General features: G+C 40.9%; 2 protein-coding genes across 3 annotated transcripts in view; both read right to left on the minus strand.

Moving 5' to 3' along the window:
• The window catches only part of loxl2a (lysyl oxidase-like 2a), a 30,225-nt gene extending 22,758 nt beyond the window's left edge, over window positions 1-7,467 (minus strand). The window contains exons 1-3 of the mRNA XM_029431473.1: window positions 7,340-7,467; window positions 5,119-5,433; window positions 2,178-2,353 (exon numbers count right to left, since the gene is read on the minus strand). Of these exons, the coding sequence (XP_029287333.1) occupies window positions 2,178-2,353; window positions 5,119-5,401 (459 nt within the window). The 5' untranslated portion in view covers window positions 5,402-5,433; window positions 7,340-7,467. The remainder of the gene's footprint in view (window positions 1-2,177; window positions 2,354-5,118; window positions 5,434-7,339) is intronic.
• A 1,576-nt stretch (window positions 7,468-9,043) lies between these two features.
• Window positions 9,044-21,109, minus strand: part of tacc1 (transforming, acidic coiled-coil containing protein 1) — a 29,097-nt gene continuing 17,031 nt past the window's right edge. For both annotated transcript variants that reach the window (XM_029430896.1, XM_029430895.1), the window contains exons 3-13: window positions 16,829-18,623; window positions 15,820-15,883; window positions 14,768-14,969; window positions 13,936-14,000; window positions 13,425-13,541; window positions 13,237-13,313; window positions 13,071-13,114; window positions 11,839-12,002; window positions 11,634-11,740; window positions 11,393-11,513; window positions 9,044-10,568 (exon numbers count right to left, since the gene is read on the minus strand). In XM_029430896.1, coding sequence (XP_029286756.1) covers window positions 10,503-10,568; window positions 11,393-11,513; window positions 11,634-11,740; window positions 11,839-12,002; window positions 13,071-13,114; window positions 13,237-13,313; window positions 13,425-13,541; window positions 13,936-14,000; window positions 14,768-14,969; window positions 15,820-15,883; window positions 16,829-18,552 — 2,751 coding nt within the window. In that variant the 5' untranslated portion in view covers window positions 18,553-18,623 and the 3' untranslated portion in view covers window positions 9,044-10,502. The remainder of the gene's footprint in view (window positions 10,569-11,392; window positions 11,514-11,633; window positions 11,741-11,838; window positions 12,003-13,070; window positions 13,115-13,236; window positions 13,314-13,424; window positions 13,542-13,935; window positions 14,001-14,767; window positions 14,970-15,819; window positions 15,884-16,828; window positions 18,624-21,109) is intronic.

Genomic DNA, 21,109 nt, shown 5'->3' on the forward strand with positions numbered 1-21,109 from the left:
CAACTGAATGCTTCCATTTACTAGATGGGTAATGAATGAATAAGAAAAGAAAAGGTATCAACAGGTACTCTATTGGTATTGGTATCACTCTTAGGGCACTGGTATTGGTACAGATATCGGAAATTAAACGATGCCCAGCCCTGTTAAAGACTGACATTACTTAGATCGAGCAGCAGTTGGGAAGGTCTAACGTTAAATGACGACTGAGAAACACTTGCCGAGATTAGTTTTCAGCAAAACTTGCTATTGACTTGATGCTTGTAAATCCCAATACCCTAATATTAGTTCCGCTTATAGGGTAGCACTTCTTCCATCGCAACTCATCTCACGGCAGTGGAAGCTGCTGTTTACATTAATGACAGACTGATGTTTTCAGTACACTGTTATTTGTGGTCAAAGCTAAACTTTCCAGAGTGAGCTGTTAGTCTTATCTTCACATACAATATAACATAGTTTCATCATGTAGTCCTCACAAAAAACAAAAATAATTGTTGTTTGAAGCAACTTTGTGACCTGATATACCCTGACGTACAGTCCTGGAAACCTATTCAGTGCCCATTAGAAGAAACTGCTGGTAATCCAAGAATGTAAATCATATCGACATGAACAGACACATTACTGACATCACAAGTTAAGAGAGCAATCATCTTTAAAGTTGGAAAGCATTCACATAGAAGCATAAATACCAGTTGCATTGACCTCTACTTGGACTGTAGCGCATGCTTGGTTAGGGTGTTAACTTTCCAGATTGAGCACAGAATGTCAATTCATGCTGTGAATAAACAGCTTGAAGGAGCAGTGCTGCCCATTGCTGACGTCAGCTCTAACATGGTGTAAGAGGTGTAGCTACACCTTTCCCATTCCTCTCCCCTGCGACTTGAAAGGCTACGGCCAGACCAAGGAAATATTTACAGGGTGGGGGACTGAACTGCAGCAATACCCCAGTGACCCTAAATACACAAGACAAAAAGGGAACAAGAGGGTGCTGCTGGCATACACAACCGGTAACAACAAGAACATTGTGAATAGGGTTCAGTAGTCCGTAATTAATAATTCTATTCCTCCATTCCCATGACTCAACTAGGCATGAGAAAGATACTCAGAGATGTCAGATACTCTCCTCAGGCGTGAACCCAGTAAAATCACATCCAGTGTTGTAGAGAATCTGGTAACACAGCCAAATCTCCCACACAACCTCTAGTACGAACAAACAAAACACTCTGGTATGAATGCAGTCATAAAGTGTTAAAGCATCGACGGTTTTCTGAGCTGCCAAAGAAATGATGCTTTATCTCTATCAGTCTGTTTCTAACAGGGAAACCCTCCATGGAAATGTCTTTTAATAACATGTTCTCAGACAAGATGACATAACAATCTATCACCGTATCTCCCTCCCTTTCTCCTGTCACATCCACAGACCCACACTGACTTTCCATCCGGTAGAGAGGCGTTCTCTGCAGCCAGACAGGATGGTCTTCCCCCTCTATGAGTCATCTCTAAAAACCTCCCAGGCTGCAGAGTGGGGGTCTGGTGTGGGCAGGGGTGGAGTAATGGGAGCCTGGCAAAGCCATTAGTACAGCTCGACATTATATGCTGACTCGCGGATTAATTCACTGGCCTCATGTCATGGCAGATATGACTGAGTAATGGAACAACTGTTGTCTCACTTTGTACAGACATACTGATTTAGTGCCAATCAGGCCATTATTTTGATTACTAGTTGTATGCATTTAATAATACAGAGTGTAAAATACTTGGCCGCTTGCAGCTGTTTGTACATTCCTAATAACTTTGTTATAATGTAAGTGTTTACTAAGTGGAAGTGTGTGCATCACTAAATGAACACGGGTTGCACAGATACCAGTTTCTACTAATATCTACAGACAAACATTACTTTCAATCTACTCATCTTTCTGTCTCAGTCTGGAAAGCTGGAAAGATTTGAAGAAAACACTTTGAGCTGCCTGGAGCCATGCGCTATGATAAGGTTTCCCTTTCATCCTAAGCCTATCCTCTGTTCCTCTCTTGTTATTGTGCTGAACATCTGTTCAGGTTACGTGCGTGTACTTGAACCATGAATGGATGCTACTCGAGTGTTATTAACGATCTGACCAAGCGACCCCACCCTGGTGTTTACATTTGTGTGATTTTATATGGACATAATGTACCGGAAGTACCTCGTGGCTGTTGGCCTGGTTCCGGATGAACTTGTAGCCTGGAATGCGCTTCTGGTTGCACACCACACTGACGTCTTCTGAATGTTTGCAGTCCGACACTCCGAAGCCATTGGAGTGACACTGAGCCAGGCTCTTCTCCGCACCGGAGCAGTGCACGTTGTCTAACCAGATTCGGCCTGGAGCGGAGAGAGAGACAAAGATTGTTGTGTATGTTGTGTATGCTGCTTTCTTGGACTGCAGGAATTGTAATCTTATTTTATGTACAACCTCTTTAAAGTTATACGTGCTGTTATTCTGTGGATTAGTACATTTAATATATAACCCAATGTTTGGTTGACCCTTCCTATCACAAATCAAAGCCTTCACACCTGCAGGGCTGGTGCCACAGTCTTCCCACTAAGCTACAAGGCTTAATTCCCAGTAACCTTCCCCGATAATAAGGGATTAACTCATGAGACAATATAAATGGGAGGATATAACATCGTACCATGACAGCTAAAAGCATGTATCACACCCATGTGACATATATTTCAGCACTTCCACTGATGTCTAGTCACACAGACAGTAAACCTACTCACGTGGAGATGTGTTTGGTTTCCAACACAACCTGACACATTCTTTCAGCAAAAACGTGCCCAATAAATGACATCTGCTGTCCAGCTGGCTGTTCTCCATCCACCGTGAGGGAAACCACAGAACTGTGGCCATGGAAACCACCGACGGACTGCTCATCATTCTGACAGTCTTAACGTGTTGCTGAGGAACATCGTGATCATACCAAGGAAGTGACAGCATGTTGTACGGTCACGTAGTCACCATCTGGCAGAGACATGATTACCTCGGGAACATTTTCACAATAAGAGCCAAGTCTTCTGGTGCTGAAGCCGTCGGGCTGTTTAAAAGTGAGCTTGGTCTCAGTTAACCTTTGTCTAAACAAATGTTGAGCATTGCCAGTTGTGATAAATCTGGATTGCTGTGTTAAAACTATCATCCGAAGGCCTTATGGGAATGTAATTTCACAAGCTAGTGAAAAGAACAGGGAGCACGGAGCACAGGGGAGCCATGAATTTACTGATTGGGCTTTTATTGGCATTTTAAGACGGCCACTTAACTCCAGCCATTCTTTAAATAAAACAGATTGTGTGCATTTGTATTTGCTCTTGTTTCAAGTTATAGCCTGAAGTAGAATAGACTTAGCCTTTTCTGATATTTCTTCACACAAAGATTATGTTTTCACAATTGCAAATTATAGCAGTGGAAAGGCAGCTGAGGATCTGATGAACAGGAAAAACATCTCTGCATCCAAAAGGGATGTCCACATTCTTCTTCTTATGTTCTTATTGTGTGTTCAATTAGAAACATTTAGTGGTTTCTCTCACTGGTGTGTAAGTCATTATGATGGGAAATGGAAAATGCCCTTGATCACTCTTAGCAAAGTGACTTCACCAACAACAAGAAAACAAGAAGTAATTTCCATTCACTCACATGCACACAACTAGTCTGGGCCTTAAATACTCTCCTTTCAAACTTGCTCTGTTACAAACTAAAACATATATTTGCCAGGAAAGGAGGAACCCTCCTCATCATTACTTAAACATGTTTAGTATTTATTTTGGTGACAAATGACAAAAAGCTTTTTCTGGACACATTTGATGTTTTGTTTTTTTGAGACACCGGGGAACCCTTTTTGACATTATCCTGGATTCATCTTTTTTTGATCACACCATCATTTCTGTCACATGGATGTTGTATTTTTAGTATGCTGTTTATCCTGTACACACGTCATCTATTGCACGTCTGTCCGTCCTGGGAGAGGGATCCGTCCTCAGTCTCTCCCTGAGGTTTCTCCCCTTTAATTATGGGGTTTCTTTTAGGAAGTTTTTCCTTGTGCGGTGCGAGGGTCTAAGGACAGAGGGTGTCGTATGTACAGTCTGTAAAGCACACTGAGACAAATGTGTAATTTGTGATATTGGGCTAGATAAATACATTTGCTTTGATTTGATATGTTAAAAAATAAACTTCCTGCCCCTCCTGTTATTAAAAACTTTACAACATTCAAAGTGACACAGGAGTGGCATATGAATATCTATATCTAACCCAACCCTTCAGGCCCCCCTTTATATACCTCAGCCGATGCTAAAATGCAGTGTAAACAGTTGTCTGCACAGCCAGCCAGTGCTGGAATATACATCACACTGCTTGTTAATTGCTTCTTGTAAAATATTATGTGCGTGCAACATTATATGCATCGGGTGTATCACTTCATATATGTTATTCTTGAAATTGCTATAATGACTGTGCCGCTTTGGGAAGCAAGCCACAAAGTTAATTACTTCACTTTTGAAGTGGCTGGCTGGATGTGGCCCGACCCAGTGGGAAAACATGAGCCTTTAACAAGGGACACTGAGTTAATTAACAGCTACCAACTGACATTAACCACCAGCAGCCAGCACACTTACACAGTTGTGAATCTCTTCGCTATTTTTACAGTGATGGAGGAATTCATGCACGACAAAGTGAGAAAGTATGAGATTACATCTGTGTATGTGTCTGGTTTACACAGGGTTTCCAGGGTTTCCAGTCGTCGCCCCCCCCCCCCCCCCCCCCGCCCCTGATCTCAGAGGTGAGTGGCGTGTGTAACTTCTCCTCTAATGAGGAAACCAGCACCTGAGGGTAAAAGGGTCAGACAGGAGGAAACGTGTCCCTCATTGAAGGATTTCCATGGAACATATGAAACTGTATGAAGAGATATACTACCTTTGAATGTGTGTGGTTGGCCGCTGTGCTGAGATTAACACCCTATAACCCTCACCTCAGTTATTAGACAGCTGGATAGCATGATTTCAAGTGGACTTTTGGAGGTTTTTGATAAGATAATACAATGTTCATACCACATCATGAATACCAACAGACACTTCTAAATCAATGCTAGTTTTCTTACCTTCTCCTTTTCCGTACTTGGCCGAGGGCAACCAGGACTCGGCATCCATGAAGCCGAGCTCTCTGCACACCACTTGGGCGGCAGACATAGAGAAGTCATCATCACACACTGTCCCCCACTCTCCATTGTAGAAAAGTTCCAACCGGCCCTCGTAGTGTTTCCGCTTCTCCCCGGCTAAACGTAGCTGGATGACAGGGGGGCTAGAGTCTGACTGGGCGTTGCACAGCGCCCACATGCACAGCAAGGTGGACAAGACACAGTGGATGGCAACTGGACGCAGCATGATGCAGGACGGAGGGAGGAAGAGACACTGATCTAGGGGGAGATAATAAGATAAAAAACAGTAAGCATCAATAAAACAAGCTGTACTGAACTATGCTTTTTGAACATTTCTGAAGGAGATGGACTTTAAATGTAACATTTTCCCATTCCAAAGAGTTAAATTGAGGGTCTGAACGTTGCACAGGCAGATAGTAATTTGTGGTGTGTGGTAGTTTTGTCCATACTTTGAGCTAGTGAGCAGTTTCAGTCTAAAGTCTTGTGCAGTAGTTTGGCTTGGCCATCATCAGGCTCTCCCAGAGATCCGTCACTGGCCTCGATGCAACCACAAGTATAAGCTTGTGAACCACTTACAGAATATGCTACAGTTTAACAATAAGCAAACAGCGAAAATACATTTGACCGCCAATAAGAGAGAGAAGAAGATGGATTTGTAAAGGTTTGAGTGAGAACGAAGGTTGAGTGTCTGACAAGGATCCCTCTCGCTCTCTTTCTGACAGCCTAATGAGGAGCAAATGTTGGCTCCTGCAGCGTGAGGTACTGCCCCTCTGGTTTATCTATGCATCTGTGCCTGGAGGCTGTGCAACAGAGGTTCAGAGGGAAAGTTGATTCCGCCTCAATATTTCATGGCAAACTATGAAAGTGTCAATGGAGGGACCAAAAGCCCCCAGGGAGGAATTTTCCCGGAGAGAGGGAAGGGAGGGAGGAAGACAGTGAAAGTAAGAAGACCTCCACGTCTTTAAAAAGAGGGGGGGGAGGGGTGCTTTCCAAGTTGACGTCATAGCAACAGCCAAACAAACTGCAGGGCACACAGGCTTAATAAAATACTCCTGCTGTACACAGTCAATAAATTGTCAGACTGCAGGAGACGTCACTTGTGATTATGTGAAACATCTGGTTTATCTTCTCATGAACGTTCAGCAGGAGGAAGGAGGAGCTACTTTAATTTGGCCTTTTCATTTGCAGTTAGTCTCTTCTCACAGCAGTCGAGAGTGACTGAATCAACAATATGTACGTTTTAAATAAGCGTTTAAACCCAAGTTCAGAGAACACTTCTGGACAAACATCTCACATGTCAACTCCACATACCCATTTATGAAAAACTATCACTTCTCTTGAATGTGTGTTTTGTATGTTCTGGATTATTCTGCTTACAAAACCAGTGGAGACACACCCACCTCCTATAGAAGAATGTTCACAGTTAACTCTTTCTCAAAAACTTCCCCTACATTTACAGCAGGTTGTAAATAGAGAGCTCAACATTGTATAACAATGTCAAACCTAAGCTTGCTTGAGAACAATAAGACTACATAATAAGTGAAAGCTGTCAGTGCAAGGTAGCCAAGGATTGTCAAGTCAACTGGAAAATGCCAAATTCCACATGCTGAATGTATTGCTTTCTCAGTCCAAGCCAGTACTCTTGTATGACCTATTGCTTATTCAGTAAAGCACAAATCAACCATCAAGTGCCTGTTAAGCCCTGGACAGCAGACAGATCCCAATATCCACAGTGAGTGACAAAGTAGACCTCACCGAAAGTCAGAAGAGTCCTGCAGCTTCTTCAGTAAATTCGTCCTATGTCAGCATTAGAGTAAGGCATAAATAGCAGAGTGATGCTATTTCCTTTTAGATTTTGGTTATTATTCCGGTATTACGACAATGTAACACACTGCACCTCCCCATGTTCTGATTAAGACAACTTTTTGGGGCTGCGAGACTTACATTTAAAACAATCATTGGATGCAAAATATAATGAAATTAGTTTCAAAATGAGAAAAATGCTAAAATACATTTTTTTTTTAGCGTACAGAGAGGACGAAAAAAGAAAAAAAACTACTTTATAAGTCTCAATGTTTCACACATTATGCACGTGCGAGACAACGTCCCATCAGCGGTGGACTAGCCCGCCAGAGGTATCTCAGATGCGAAATGAAACACTTACTTTGACAGACGAAGAACAAGTTGTTACACTCGTTCCAGTTCGCAGACTTTGAAGTTTCCAACTTGATGGAGAGGATGAGATGTGAAGCAGCGGTTCTTTTGTCCCTTTAGCTCTTCCTTGCAGTTTTCTCTGCTCCCCTCACAGCTGGCCGCGCGCTCCCTTCTCACTCATCACTAGCAGAGCAACCAATGAGAGGCCGACTCAGCCTCCTGGACCCGCCCTCTCCGGCCCAATCACCAGGGTTACAAAACCACTCTGCAGGCAGTCGTTTTCCAGTTTCTGCCACTTTTAGTCTAATAAACAAAATAATGTAGCGTTACACAGACTACAGCCCCGGTTAACACCAGTGCCCCAGTAAACACAGATGATCAGCTGCACGTGAAGATTATAAAACAGCTGTGTTTTTTGATGGCTCTCAGAGTTTCAGCAGTTTCGATTTTTGGTATTCTTGTCCACTGACACATTACACAGGAGTAAATGAAATGTACAATATAAAGAATAAATTAGAATACAATACATGTGCCAAACTTCTACAACTAAAATATAAACATCAGAGATTGTATGGTCCCAGTTTAGAAGTGAAATACTGCCCACTATTTCTTTGGAGCAGGTGGCTCAGAATTACACATTGAATAATATTTTTTATATTAACATTTATAAAAATGCCTGCTGTAATAATATTGTTGTTAGTACTGAAAATCAACACGTGACCCTTCTCAGCTTTTAGCTATCGTTAGATTATTGGTTTGGGTTTTCTGTCCATAAAGACGGTACAGTATATGTGGCTGCAAACTGTAGATCATTTCATTTAGCAGAAAACAAGCTCAAGTCCACTGGATTTCTTTCCATCATGCCACTACCGACAGTACAGACAAGGTAAAGGAGTGGCTGATCAAACATTTCAAAGAGAGAAAGATACTTAAAAGTGACAAAATCAGTGATAAAATGGGAGTTAATATGTTCCCACAGGAGAACGAATGTGACACTGGTCAGATCTTGACCTGCTCTGCTGTCGGGGAGAAGCAACCAAGCAAGAAATATAAATGAAATATAAGGCACAAAGCTTTCTGCTGAGTTCTTCATGTCTGTCTTCTTCAGCTGTTTTGTCAGCGCTGTGTGGTGAAGTTAAAACTATTTCCATAGTTATGACAATAAACTTATTAACTAACTAACTGCCATGTCTAAACCTCTTGACTGATCAGAATAAATAAATCAGAATAAACTTTCATTGGGGTCCTGCCCTGTGTTTGTGGTACTGTGATGCGACACCACCATGTGGTGAGAAGGTTCCATCAAATGTGTCTTGAATATACTGAAATAAGTGACATCAAACATAAAGACATTGCTCAAATTTGCCTGAACTTATCATTCAAATGACTTACAACAACCTTTCTACTGACCGCAGTTTTTCAACTGTAATTTCAAATATAATCAACATTTCAAAATGTTTATACATATATTATTTAACATGTTTGTTTTTAAAAGGTGACACATTTGGTAAATGACTGCAGCCGATTGGCTCACAAACAAAATACCACTAATGACATGTTTGCAAAAAACAACAGGACACTGGCTGCGAGACCATGAAAACAGAGACGAAAATAGTTGTCTGGCTTCCCTGTAGATTAAACAATGGCAGAGTTTGTCCTTTCTGTTCCTCAATTCAGGGATAGTGGATTTAGGAATTCAGACAAAATGAGGAAATATATGAAATCTTAAACATTTATTCATGAATGCACAAAATATAGCAGTTAACATACACTCTGGTTATACTTTTTACAAATATTAGGAACAATATTATTTTCATAAAGTATAAAATGTACACATTTTGTACTGTAATAATGGATTTGCATCAAAAAAACCTCTTCAGACTAATATGACATCACGATAGGACACAGAGTCACACTGAAACTCATTTTACAAGGACATTTGGCAATTGATTGTGCTGTCGTGAAACAGGGCTGTCCTTTATATCTGAAACACATCTGACCAACACTGCGCTCCTTCAGGTTCAATCGGACCTGTAAATGCTGATGTTAGCAGTGAAGATATCATTACATGATGCACTCAACAGACCTTCACCTTAAACTGTTCACTGTTCAGGATGTTTTGATCATAAAATATATATGCAGTATACAGTACACTTTGGCGACAGAGTTTGGAAACAACTGCATAAGGAAACTAACTTTTTTTTTCTTTTACAAAATAGACAAAATAAAGGCACACCAGCAACTATTGGGCTCACACATAAAATATGAATAAAGTCCAAGAATATCTACATGGCAACCATAGAAGGTTTCAAACTAAACTTTTATTTCCACCCGTCACCATCAAACTATCATCAAATTAAAAAGATATTATAGAACTGAATTTAAGATTCTCTTAAGTGCTCTTCATAGTTAACAATCCCAGAGATTTACGGTAGGCATAATGTACATGATGTCAAAACTCTGCGGTTTAACTTCAAGCTCTGCATAACTGAGGACTTCGTCACACTTTGTATATGTCACAAGGAAACTTTAGAAAAAGTATATAAATAATATTACTTAGAGTTTATTTGCTGATGAAAGATGATAACCAACAGAATTTAACTGTCTGTATCACACAAAAAATGGCAGCAATAAAATATTTATAGTCCAGAAACTAATACACTATGATCAGTTGAGGCACTCAATAGAGAGATTTGTCCTTTCTGAAGGCTGTTTCATCAAACCAGTTCATTACATTGTGAACACTGATAAAAGAAGTCTGTGCTATGTCTTTAACAGTCGTGTTAAACATGCTGTGTGAAACGGTAATGGAAATTCTTTGTAAAAGAACAAATGCATACACATTTCAAAGATGGGGATCTACAGTTAAAAACTGATGAATCTTTGAAAAATAAAATGAGCCTTTACTGTTAATCCTTAACCAAATATCAATTAATCTCCTTCAGAATAATTAAAATACACCTCATGATAACTTTGTGCTTCATCAACTGATTGGCACTATGAACAATTATTGCTCTGGCTTTATATCTCAGTCAGAAAAGAGTAGTTCTGTATTTAAAATGTATTTCTTTTTAAACATATGATCAGGGAGAAAGAAAAGGTTGACACGTGTTTAAGTGTGATCATGTACAGTATTTACATCATTGTTGCGTGAGAGTTTGATCGAAGGCCTGTTAGTCTGTTCCCAGTTTGGCGATCAGTTCATCGCAGATCTTAGTGAGCTCCTCGATCTCTTGATTCTGTGAGAGACAGAGAGAGGAAGGGTGTTGACACATTGTTGGTAAAGCTAAAATGTCAGGACACAAACACAATTCTAAATGAACACTAACGTCTTTGAAACTGCATGCAGGGAAGGTGTTTGTCTGTAGCTCGCAGATCCAATGAGCTGTGCTAAACACTAACCGTTTCTATTATTTGTTATTATTATTATAATTTTTTATTCCAGGGATTAATAATGGGGTTCTGTGTCTTTCATTCTTTCTTTTTCAACAGTCTGGTTATATTAAGTGAAACACTGCCCCCTGGTGTTGGATGTTGTGCCTGTGTGCTGGCAGACGCTCCTTTATAACATCTGTGCTGAATGCTTGCACATGATGAAGTACTTTACAGTGACGTAAGTACGTTTATGAAATCATTGTAATTTAACACCATAATCTGTATTTTAACATTGCGAGCCACAGGCCACACACATAACATCTATTGAATGTAATTGGACAAAATGGGAATTTGTGAGATTTATGTTCTTAACCTTGAGAAACACTAGTGCTGCAATCTTACCACCGGTGTGACATAAAGCCCATGAATCATCTCAACTGTGATCTTATTTGTTTACAGTAATAATTCCTACATACCACAATTAATTTGCCAATAAAACATTGCTGTTTAAACAAGCCTTGTTTGGCACCTTTGAACAGACTTCTGATTTGAAAAGAAAAGTCTAACACACAAACTGTGAAAGGGTTTTAACCACAATCATCCAGAGTGTTTCTTCAGCACACCCTGCCCTGCTCTCACACAGTTTAACAAAGTGAATCAATTTTAATCATGTTTGCAGTCATGCTACCTTTTGAAGGACAGCTCTTTCAAGTGACTCCGCCTTCATCTGCTCCATCCTCAGGCTGGCGCTTAGTGCGACACCCTCAGCATCGGCCTTGGCACGTACCTGGGCTATGTCCTCATTAGCCCTGTTAGAAAGGAAGTGAAGGAGACAAGAGACATCGTCAAAACGAGAGACTATGTCTAGCCTTGGTTTTCAGTGTTAAAATAACATGATGACTGTATCCTGGAATTACAAGGAAGCTTACTTGTCTAGTTTCTCCTCAGCATGCACCTTGAGAGTTTGGTATCGCTGCTCCTCCTGTTTGATCCGCATCAGGTAGTCTTGCGCACACTTCTTCAGCACCTCCTCATTCTGGAGAGATACATGCAGAGAATATCTAGTGATCTGGATATTATTTGACAGCGGGGCTGGATAGCATCTCATGAAATTCATACTGAAGCTCGACTGACCTTCTTGAAGCCCTCCAGGACTCCCTTCATGTTCTCATACCTCCTGAAGAGGTCAGCGAAGGAGCGCTCCACAGAGTTGAGGTCGGCTATGGCCTGATCCCTCTCTATGGTCAACTGCCTGACCGACTTGCTGCAGGACAGGGTCTTCTGCTGCTGCTCGTCCTCTGTCACCAGCGGAGAAGTCAAAACACAAGATTTAATGGGCTGGATGTAAACCACATTTTAAAGACTGAACTGAAAGAGCTATGTCAAATGCAACCTTGAAATATATGTCTTGCGTTATCAGACGACGACATAATAAAACATTTCAGTGCATATTACTAAATTGCATTAATCAATAGACAATGTACTTTCCATTGTTTTAGATCTGGAGGCTACTTCCAGCACATTGTGTTTGACATGAAACAGGGACTATAAGATTAGTGCCAATGCTCAGGCTTGTTGGGACCTTTTTTAAACATACTGCTCCAATTTTAAGAAAAGGCAGCAGGACAGTGATCCAAAACATTCAAACAAGGCAAACCAGGAAGTTTTTTTTTAAGCCAAACAGTGAGATATACTTGACTAACGAGGTCCAGCACCTGACCTCAGTACAACTGATCACGTGTCTGACTCTCTGAAGACGACCTGGCTGCATTACAGGCGTGGCAGAGCATCATGAGGGAAGCTACAGAGTGTCTGCTGGGGCTTTTGAGCCACAAACCTTTTCGGCAGTTATAGAAAAAAGATCAGTAAATATAGAATACTCAAAAAGTAATGCACACCAAGGGTAGTGGAGAGGGGCTGAAGTTGCACACTCTGGCTCCATATGCATGACGTGTCGGCCCTCAGGCCTACTTCTAATAACTATTCTACCAATTAGGCCTGAGGGCCTGAAACATCATGTGAATAAAATATAGAAATACATGTGGAACACTTTTTTTCTTACTTTCAAATTATCAGCGAACAAATACAAAATGAATTCATGAAGTTTAATTAACTCCAATTGATTTATGTTTGTGTGGTACAGAAATAAAAAAACTAAATCTTCCTTTGATGTAAACTCTCAGAATAAAGCTGAGAGTTTTATTCTCTCATTTGAACCTCACTGTCATTGTTTCATCTCAAATCCTACGCACTGCAACAGACCCGACACACAGAAATATATGTATAGTAAGGCACTCTGAAGCCATGAGGTGTTAAACAAACAAAAACATGTAGAGTGATACCGCCACCAGGGGGCAGCAACTTACCAATCATCTGTGAAACTGTTTTCTCATACTCTGCAACTATTTTCCTGTCAAGAGAAAAAATAGAAAGTACACCATTTGTCAACTTTGTTTCTCTAAGGTATTGTTGTTTTTTACATTTGCACTGTAATATGAAGCAAGGTTCTACAGAAACTGTGAAAGTCTGTACCTCATCTCCAAAACCTCAGTTCTGCTCTCCTCATACTTCCTTTTCCACTCATTGACCTCAATCTCTTTAGTGATGATCTGATTGGAAGACAGGGCACGAAGAGAAAAAGGTTTAGATCTAAGAAATGACTCATCAGCAGATGCACTTCATGAAACGATTGTGTCTCTCTGAGTGTTTCAGTGACAGACCTCTTCTCTGATCAGGGTGAGCACTGCAGCCTTGTCCATCTCACTCTGAGGTATGTTGTCCTGAAACAGGGCTGCTGCGTCTGGGAGCTCTGTTGTTAGGTTCATTGATATCTCACTCTGTGCAACGCGCAGAAAACATATTGTTTAAGTTTAAGATCTGACTAAACACATCCACAATCCTGCTACTACTGATGTTTTTACTTTTTCAGATGACATGATGTCATTGCAACAAGTGCTCCGGGAAAGCAGTTCACATGCATGTTGATTTTATTAATCAAACATTTGCATAACCTGAAGTTGCAAGTGTGGTTATCTTAGACAAATATTGTGTAAAAACTATTTGATTATTGTCGTAAAAATAGCTATTTGGGCATAAGAAAGCAACACAGTCTCAGTACGAAAAAATGAACAAGTAGGACTCCAATTATGGCTAAACTATCTACGTCCCAATTGAGGTAAACAAGCCGCTCATGTTTAAATATTCCTACTGTGGCTCCTATAGTCTACTTACTATATCATATTTCAGACTGCAGGAGTCCTTCTCCTCCGAGAGATCTGTGATCCTAGTCTCAGGACCTTTGAGTAGAAAAAACACATCATTCAATACACAACCACAATCCTGTTAATTGTAAAAATGATTACCTATATCTTAGTTACAAAGAAGAATCCGTCCAGAGTCCTATCAGTGCTCAATGTCAAAAGCGTACCTAAACTTCAGCATTGAGAATATGCTCACTTTTTGTCTAGTTTCCGTGATGAAAAGGTGGTGTGATACTCGCACCAATGACGCAACTGTAGGGAAGCATTTGTTCCCCGGTGTAACATTTATAACTTTCTTATATCCAGGACAGGGTTTTGCTGAGTGTGCATGCTCCATTGTATTCCTTCATAAAGTTTGACACAGTCTCCAATACTCTCGACAGTAGTTGCTGAGAAAATCATCAACTGAATCCCTTTCCTTGTTCACAATTTCCAATTCATCCTGGTGTTGGAACTAACACCTCTCTGGGCATGCCTACCTCTTTAACACCATGGCTCGTGCTTTCACTGGGCTTTCTAACGGCATGCCCTATAAAATACTACTAACATAAATACACAAGTACATATAGAAGGTCGGGTGGAATAAAGCAGACCCGTTATTACGACCATCGATATAATTATTATGTGTACTAGTGCTGTTTGTTTCACATTGTTTTGCTTTCTACACATATAGGTCAGTAGTTCCTTACACTAAATATGTCTTAAAGAGAAAGAATAATCATCTTTAGTCTATTTTTTCACTATCTGCTATTCTTCAAAATATAGCTTTAAAATGAAGATACAATGAAGGATTTGAAACATACCATCCATAACAGATTTATAATCTATTGATTTATTGATTGGCTGTTTTTTCGCAGGTGCTTTGTAGCATTCGGGTTCTACTCTCTCCTCCTGGCTGTCTGTTGTCTGGCCCATAATGCCAGTGGAGGCGAGCTTCTCCTCATCAGTGGCGTGATGAACTCGCTGAGTGATCTCAGGGGTCTGAGCCACGACCTCATCCTCCCCCTGGAGGAAGAGAGGATCTACATTATAATGTGATTTATTTCATACTTTTTTATCAAATATTATTTAAAAAAACAACCATCATAATACTCTTTATTTGTTCAATTGTGATCCCTCAAAGTATTTACTTTTAGAAAAGAAAGAAAGAAATAATTATTCATCCCACCCAACAAGACCATCATCTGAAAAATAAAATTAATAATAATAACATAAAATAAATAATATTCAATAATAAATAAATTAAATATATCAAATATTAAATATAACTAAATATGAATATATTACATAACTCCTTACAGAAAGAAAAATATTCAGTTTTAAGCAGCTTAAAAAAAAGAAATCCTTTATAAAATGTATATGTACCATTGTGAATTGATATACTTCATGAACAAATGTACATACATAAGTATCACTTAACACAATCCCAAGGGTACCTCCATTTCATGAATATATTACTGATGCACTATGCTTAGGACTGTTATGTAATTTAGGGTAACATTGATGTGCCTTGACAAACTGTGTTACTTAAGTTAACTAAGTTATTTTAGAGACTCTGGTGTTACGCAATGTCTTGAGGACATCTCCTTGACTGCAGAACGATAAGTCACCGGGCCAAGCCTGCAGTGCAGAGCTGGAGCCACTGCTGATGCTGCTGTCAGCTTGTGTCACAGTGTGTGTGTGTGTGTGTGTGTGTGTGTGTATGTGTGTGTGTGTGTGTGTGTGTGTGTGTGTGTGTGTGTGTGTGTGTGTGTAAAGAGGTGAGGCCGAGAGGTTAGACAGCTGCTGAATAGTGGGCATTGCAGTGTCACTGCAGTACGGTGAGATTGATTTCAGCTGACAAAACAAACTTTACCTGATTGCACATGTCGAGCACCAAGGACTGGCTCTCATCATATTTCTGAGCTTTACAGGAATTCCTGCAAAACAAGCAGACGACACCAATACAAGTCAGAATATAAAGATCCAAAAGTAGTGATCACTTTAAAAAAGTTGAATTTCTCTTCCTCCTGTTTCTACAACCATTGAGCTGCAAGCATTTCTATGCCTTTGGAGCTGATGACATAGCCCAATAATAATCTACATACATAGCTAGTATAGATACTTAAGTCATACTAGTGCTGTCCAACTTCTGGAGGGATCACAAGACGGGACAAATGAACTTGATGATGTATGGCCTTGTGAGTTGAGGTGAAACCAATGATTATTTCTCTCACATGCTCCTTTAACAGTCAGTTCTGGCGCAGCACATACCACAATGATGGTAAAATGGGAAGCCAGCATGCACAAAAGAAAGAGAGCGTTGATAGTGAGAGTACTTACAAAAGAAAACAGAGAAACTTGACTTGCTCAGATGTCCTGGGGCTAATAGAGGTGGACAAAAGCAAAGGTTGGGGGGTCGCGTAACAGACAAGAGGAGGAAGGATGAAGGATGAAGGGGATATTGATTAAGGGGAGTGTAGAACAGATCAGGGGGAAGAGAGAAAGGAGAGCGTGTGAGTGACTAAGAGGCGTTTAGCTCTGCATGTTAGATAGTTTAAAGTTTGAGCATAAACACAAGATGCCGACAGACCCCGTAAAGTTTAAATAAGTTCAAACCACCGCGGCTATAAGCACATCAGAAAACCTATATATAACCTGTTTGGGAATTGCATCAATGGCCAGTATGCAGTGTTAAGTGTTTGGCATGTGTTAAAAACATTGTTTGATGGTCACCCAACCACTAGCTGATGTAAACATAAACACATCCAGGCAAAGGCACATCACGCTCAGTCGCGTAATCTAAATCTAATATGACTTTTTATGATTGGTGATAATGTCACGAAAACTCCTGAGGCAAGAAAGAAGGTTTTAATTTTCCTTACATGATTGTCCTCTCTTTGCTTTTCTTGGGAATCTGCCTCGATTTCTTCTCTCCCGCTGTTTGCCCTGCTTTCTGTTTGCCTCCGTCTTTCACCTTTTTCTCCGGCTGAGGGGCGCTACTGGACGAGTCCTCTGTGCTCATGGGTTTGGAGGGTTTAAAAGGGTCCACGGAGTCGTCAAAATTGTCTGGATCAAAACTGTAGGAGCTCTTAGGGAGCACTGGAGAGCCGCTCACTGCGCTATTGCTACCAAACGGATTGAAGTTGGGGTCGTCCCACTGACTGGGATTGAAGTTATACGTCCCTGATTTAGGAATAGGAATATCGTCAAGGTTCAAAGGTGCAGTAGAGTCTGAAACTGGCAAAGCAGTTTCTGGAATAGGATCCAGAACTGGTTCTGATGCTGTTTGGGAAGCTGGTTCTGAGACTGTGGGTTCTGGTGCTGGCTGAGAAACTGGCTCTGATGCTGTTTGGGAAGCTGGTTCTGACACTGTGGGTTCTGGTGCTGGCTGAGAAACTGGCTCTGATGCTGTTTGGGAAGCTGGTTCTGACACTGTGGGTTCTGGTGCTGGTTTGCGGGAAGCCTCTGATGCTTTGGCCTTTTGCTTCTTAGCAGTGAGTTTGCTGATTGTCTTTTTTCCACCTAATTTCCTCGGAGGTGGCTTGCTGACTGCCCCTTCGTCCAAACCAAACTCCAGCATCACAGACTTTCCCTCTGACGATGACTCCGTCATCTCAGCTTCTGCTGGAGCTGCTGCGCTGGCCTCACACGTAGGCAAGCAGCTGCCGATTGGCTCGAGTCTGTGGAGAGAGCTCGAACCGAACGGTGGGGGAGAGTTTTGGATTTTGGATCCGCCGCAGGTAAAGGGGTTAAAGCTGTCATCCAGCTGGTCAGGGTCAAATTTGTAAGTGGCATTAGGAAGAGGAAGTTCTTGTTCCTCATTTGTTTGGGCAAGCTCGTCCAGCGAGGCCTTTACCTTCAGGGATGGAGGCTTAGACTTGCTAGTTTTAGTCTTTCGAGTGGGCTCTGTCTGGTCGAGGCCATTGCACTGTGGTTCTGGTTCAGAAAGAGGTTTCTGCTCAGGGGGGTCTGGAGCTGGGCTGGCTGCATGTTCACTGCAATGGACTGGCTCTGGGGTTGGAACAGGAGCTGGAGCTGGTTCTGGGGTTGGAGCAAGAACAGGAGCTGGAGCTGGTTCTGCGGTTAGAGCAAGAACAGGAGCTGGAGCTGGTTCTGGAGCTGGTTCTGGGGTTAGAGCAAGAACAGGAGCTGGAGCTGGAGCTGGTTCTGGAGTTGGAGCAAGAACAGGAGCAGGAGCTGGAGCTGGTTCTGGGGTTGTAGCAAGAACAGGAGCTGGAGCTGGTTCTGGGGTTAGAGCAAGAACAGGAGCTAGAGCTGGAGCTGGTTCTGGGGTTAGAGCAAGAACAGGAGCTGGAGCTGGAGCTGGTTCTGGGGTTGGAGCAAGAACAGGAGCTGGAGCAGGAGCTGGAGCTGGAGCCAAATCCGGGACAATATCTGCAACTAGGATGGGGACTGGGCCTTGGGATGGCTCAGAGGATGGTGCTGTGCATTGAGGCACTTCAGGCACCTCCTTCACCGATGATGGAGCAGGGAGAGGCACAGAGCCCAAGGCTTCTGGGAGATCCTCTATTTGTCCTGCGTGCAGGGTCTGGAAGTTTACATCCAGTGGGCCACCAATGGGGACCACAGGCTCATCCTGACCCATGTTGTGGTTGAGCCAAAAATCCTGATCCCAAACAGGAGCAGTCACTAACAGCTGCTCCTCCTGATCCACATCTGAAGAAGAAATGTAAGAAAAAAAACACCAGAATTAACCAAAAAAACATAGTCAAAATGCAGAATATTAAAACTTGCATGCACACTTCTTCCCTATGATAATCGCTCCAATCAAATCTAAACTCAGATGTAGGTGACATCTGATTGGTTCCTAGCCAGCCAACTATTCCTATTGCTGCTGTTGCCATGGTGATGTCTTACTATGAAGTCCATGAATTTTAAACCAAGTGGTGCGTTACAAAATAGAGAGAAAGAGAGCTTTGATTTATTTTGCGTTGTGTTGAGGACAACAGGGACGGCGGCTGCTGTGGAGTAATTATTGCCTCGAGGGAATCTTTTGACACATCAACATATTTAACTACGCCAGTCATACTCGCCATACTCATGTAATATTATGTTGCTAGGAGACTAGCACGGCCTGCTGTGTTCCTACCTACTTCCACTCCCATTAACATGTCGCCAGAGTGTCGTTTTCAAAGTATTCCTGCAGTCCAACATGCCCATACAAACATGTCGTCATTCAATACACCTGCATATTCAATAGAAAAGTACAAGACTCCCTTTTTGTTCTCTCACTCTTGTGTTTATGAAGGCGGAGGATGTCACAGCGGGGATACATCTCACTCAGCTGCAGTGCAAAACATGTGGTCTAATTTGTTCATTTTGCATTTGTTTACCATTTTGTTATGATATACTTAATTGATTGTACTATGTGTGGAAAATAATATGTACCTGTGCTGTTTTCCGTCGAACATACATTTATATTATATTATTGATTATCTTGATTGAAATCATTTTTTCCTGTTTTTAAAACCAAAACAATGTTAAATAGTATTCAAATAGTAAATATAAAAAAATATTATTATACCTGTCGAATGTCAGTTTATCATGCATTTCACCACAGATGCATCCATTAATCCAGGAGAAATACAAAGCAACCCTCTATTATCCATCTGTTTATTAACGTTTATTATTTTTATTAAGGTGCCTTTTTGGCTTTGACATAGTCTAAGGGACTATCTATTAAATATTTATAAACTGTCACCATGTGAAGGTCTAATGCTGATGTAGTAATGGAGACCTTGGATGAGCAAAGACAAACACAGCCATTAGCATGTTTACATTCAAAGAAGTTTCTAGAGGCACTTAAACGCCTGCCAGGATTCAAACTTCCTCATTTGCAGCTGCAGGAAGGGATGTTTGTGGTTGAAAAAAAGTGAACTCCGTCCTCGCTCTACACTGGTTGACCTTCACAATGTACACTTTTAGAAAATGTTGTTGGAACTGTTTTACAGGAAGGATTTACTCCTAACAAAACTGCCTCACGACAATGCATGGTCTCCTAAAAACCTCCTTAAAAAGGGAGTTACAAGATGGTTTCAGCCTGATAACAAGCTTTGTTTAGTCACTCCCCTTATTGTGACCACTATCAGTTACCAATACAAAACAGGGCGAACCAAAGCTTTTGTTGAACCTGTTGAATTCCAGAACAGAGGCCATTCCCACACTCTGCTATAGGCTCCTCCTCTCAGTGATTCAAATGACAATGACAACGCTTCCTCCATCGTCACACCCAAAACTCAGTGTGCAGACCATCTTACATACCGAGAATGCAGGACACGTTTCACTGCTTAGGTATTACTAACCATAAGTACCTGTAATAAAACATTGCAATTCAACACATATATATGATCCATAAGAAAATTTCACATTCTATGACCCCTGTGTCTATAATGCATTAATGCATTATAATCTGCTTAAATCACTGTATAATTAGTTATAAGCACTCATAAATATTCATAATGCTTTATGACAATAATCATAACACATTATAAAGCATCATAATACTTCAAAATTGCTGGTCACTCACTGACATTTTTTTGCAAGCCCATGTCCATAATGCATTATAAACATACTTGAATGCATTGTATGGTACTGCAGATAGTATATGATTATAATGTTTTTATGGCATTATACAAATATTATAATTTATTACAAATATGGGAATTATAAAATGATTTATAATGTGTTATAAATATGAGTGCTTATAACTATAATACAGTGCTATAAGCAGATCATATTGCATTATAGGTATGTTTATAATGCATTATAGAAAGTATTACAGAAAATGTAATATTGACATAAATTGTCATGGTACTCATAATTACAGGCAGACAAAGTACAATTTAAAACTAAAATGCAGTAGGTAGGTACATTCCTGAAACCATCAAATTGCACATGTATCCAATTACTCTGGTGTGGTGAACCTGATATGCCACGCACACAGTTCAGGCACAGTAGCGGAGTTCATCGGTACCAACATGTGCTATTTAAAATGGTTATTTTACGTATAAAGATGACTTAGTTGATGCATTTGAAACACATTTGTTCTTTTGTTGGCTATAAAGACAAACACATGCGCACACATGTGATGTCAGAACATTCAGAGCGACAGCAAAAGACTCCTGTTACTATGGCAACTTCAA

Source organism: Cottoperca gobio, chromosome 5 (assembly GCF_900634415.1).
Source record: "Cottoperca gobio chromosome 5, fCotGob3.1, whole genome shotgun sequence".
NCBI lineage: Eukaryota > Metazoa > Chordata > Actinopteri > Perciformes > Bovichtidae > Cottoperca > Cottoperca gobio.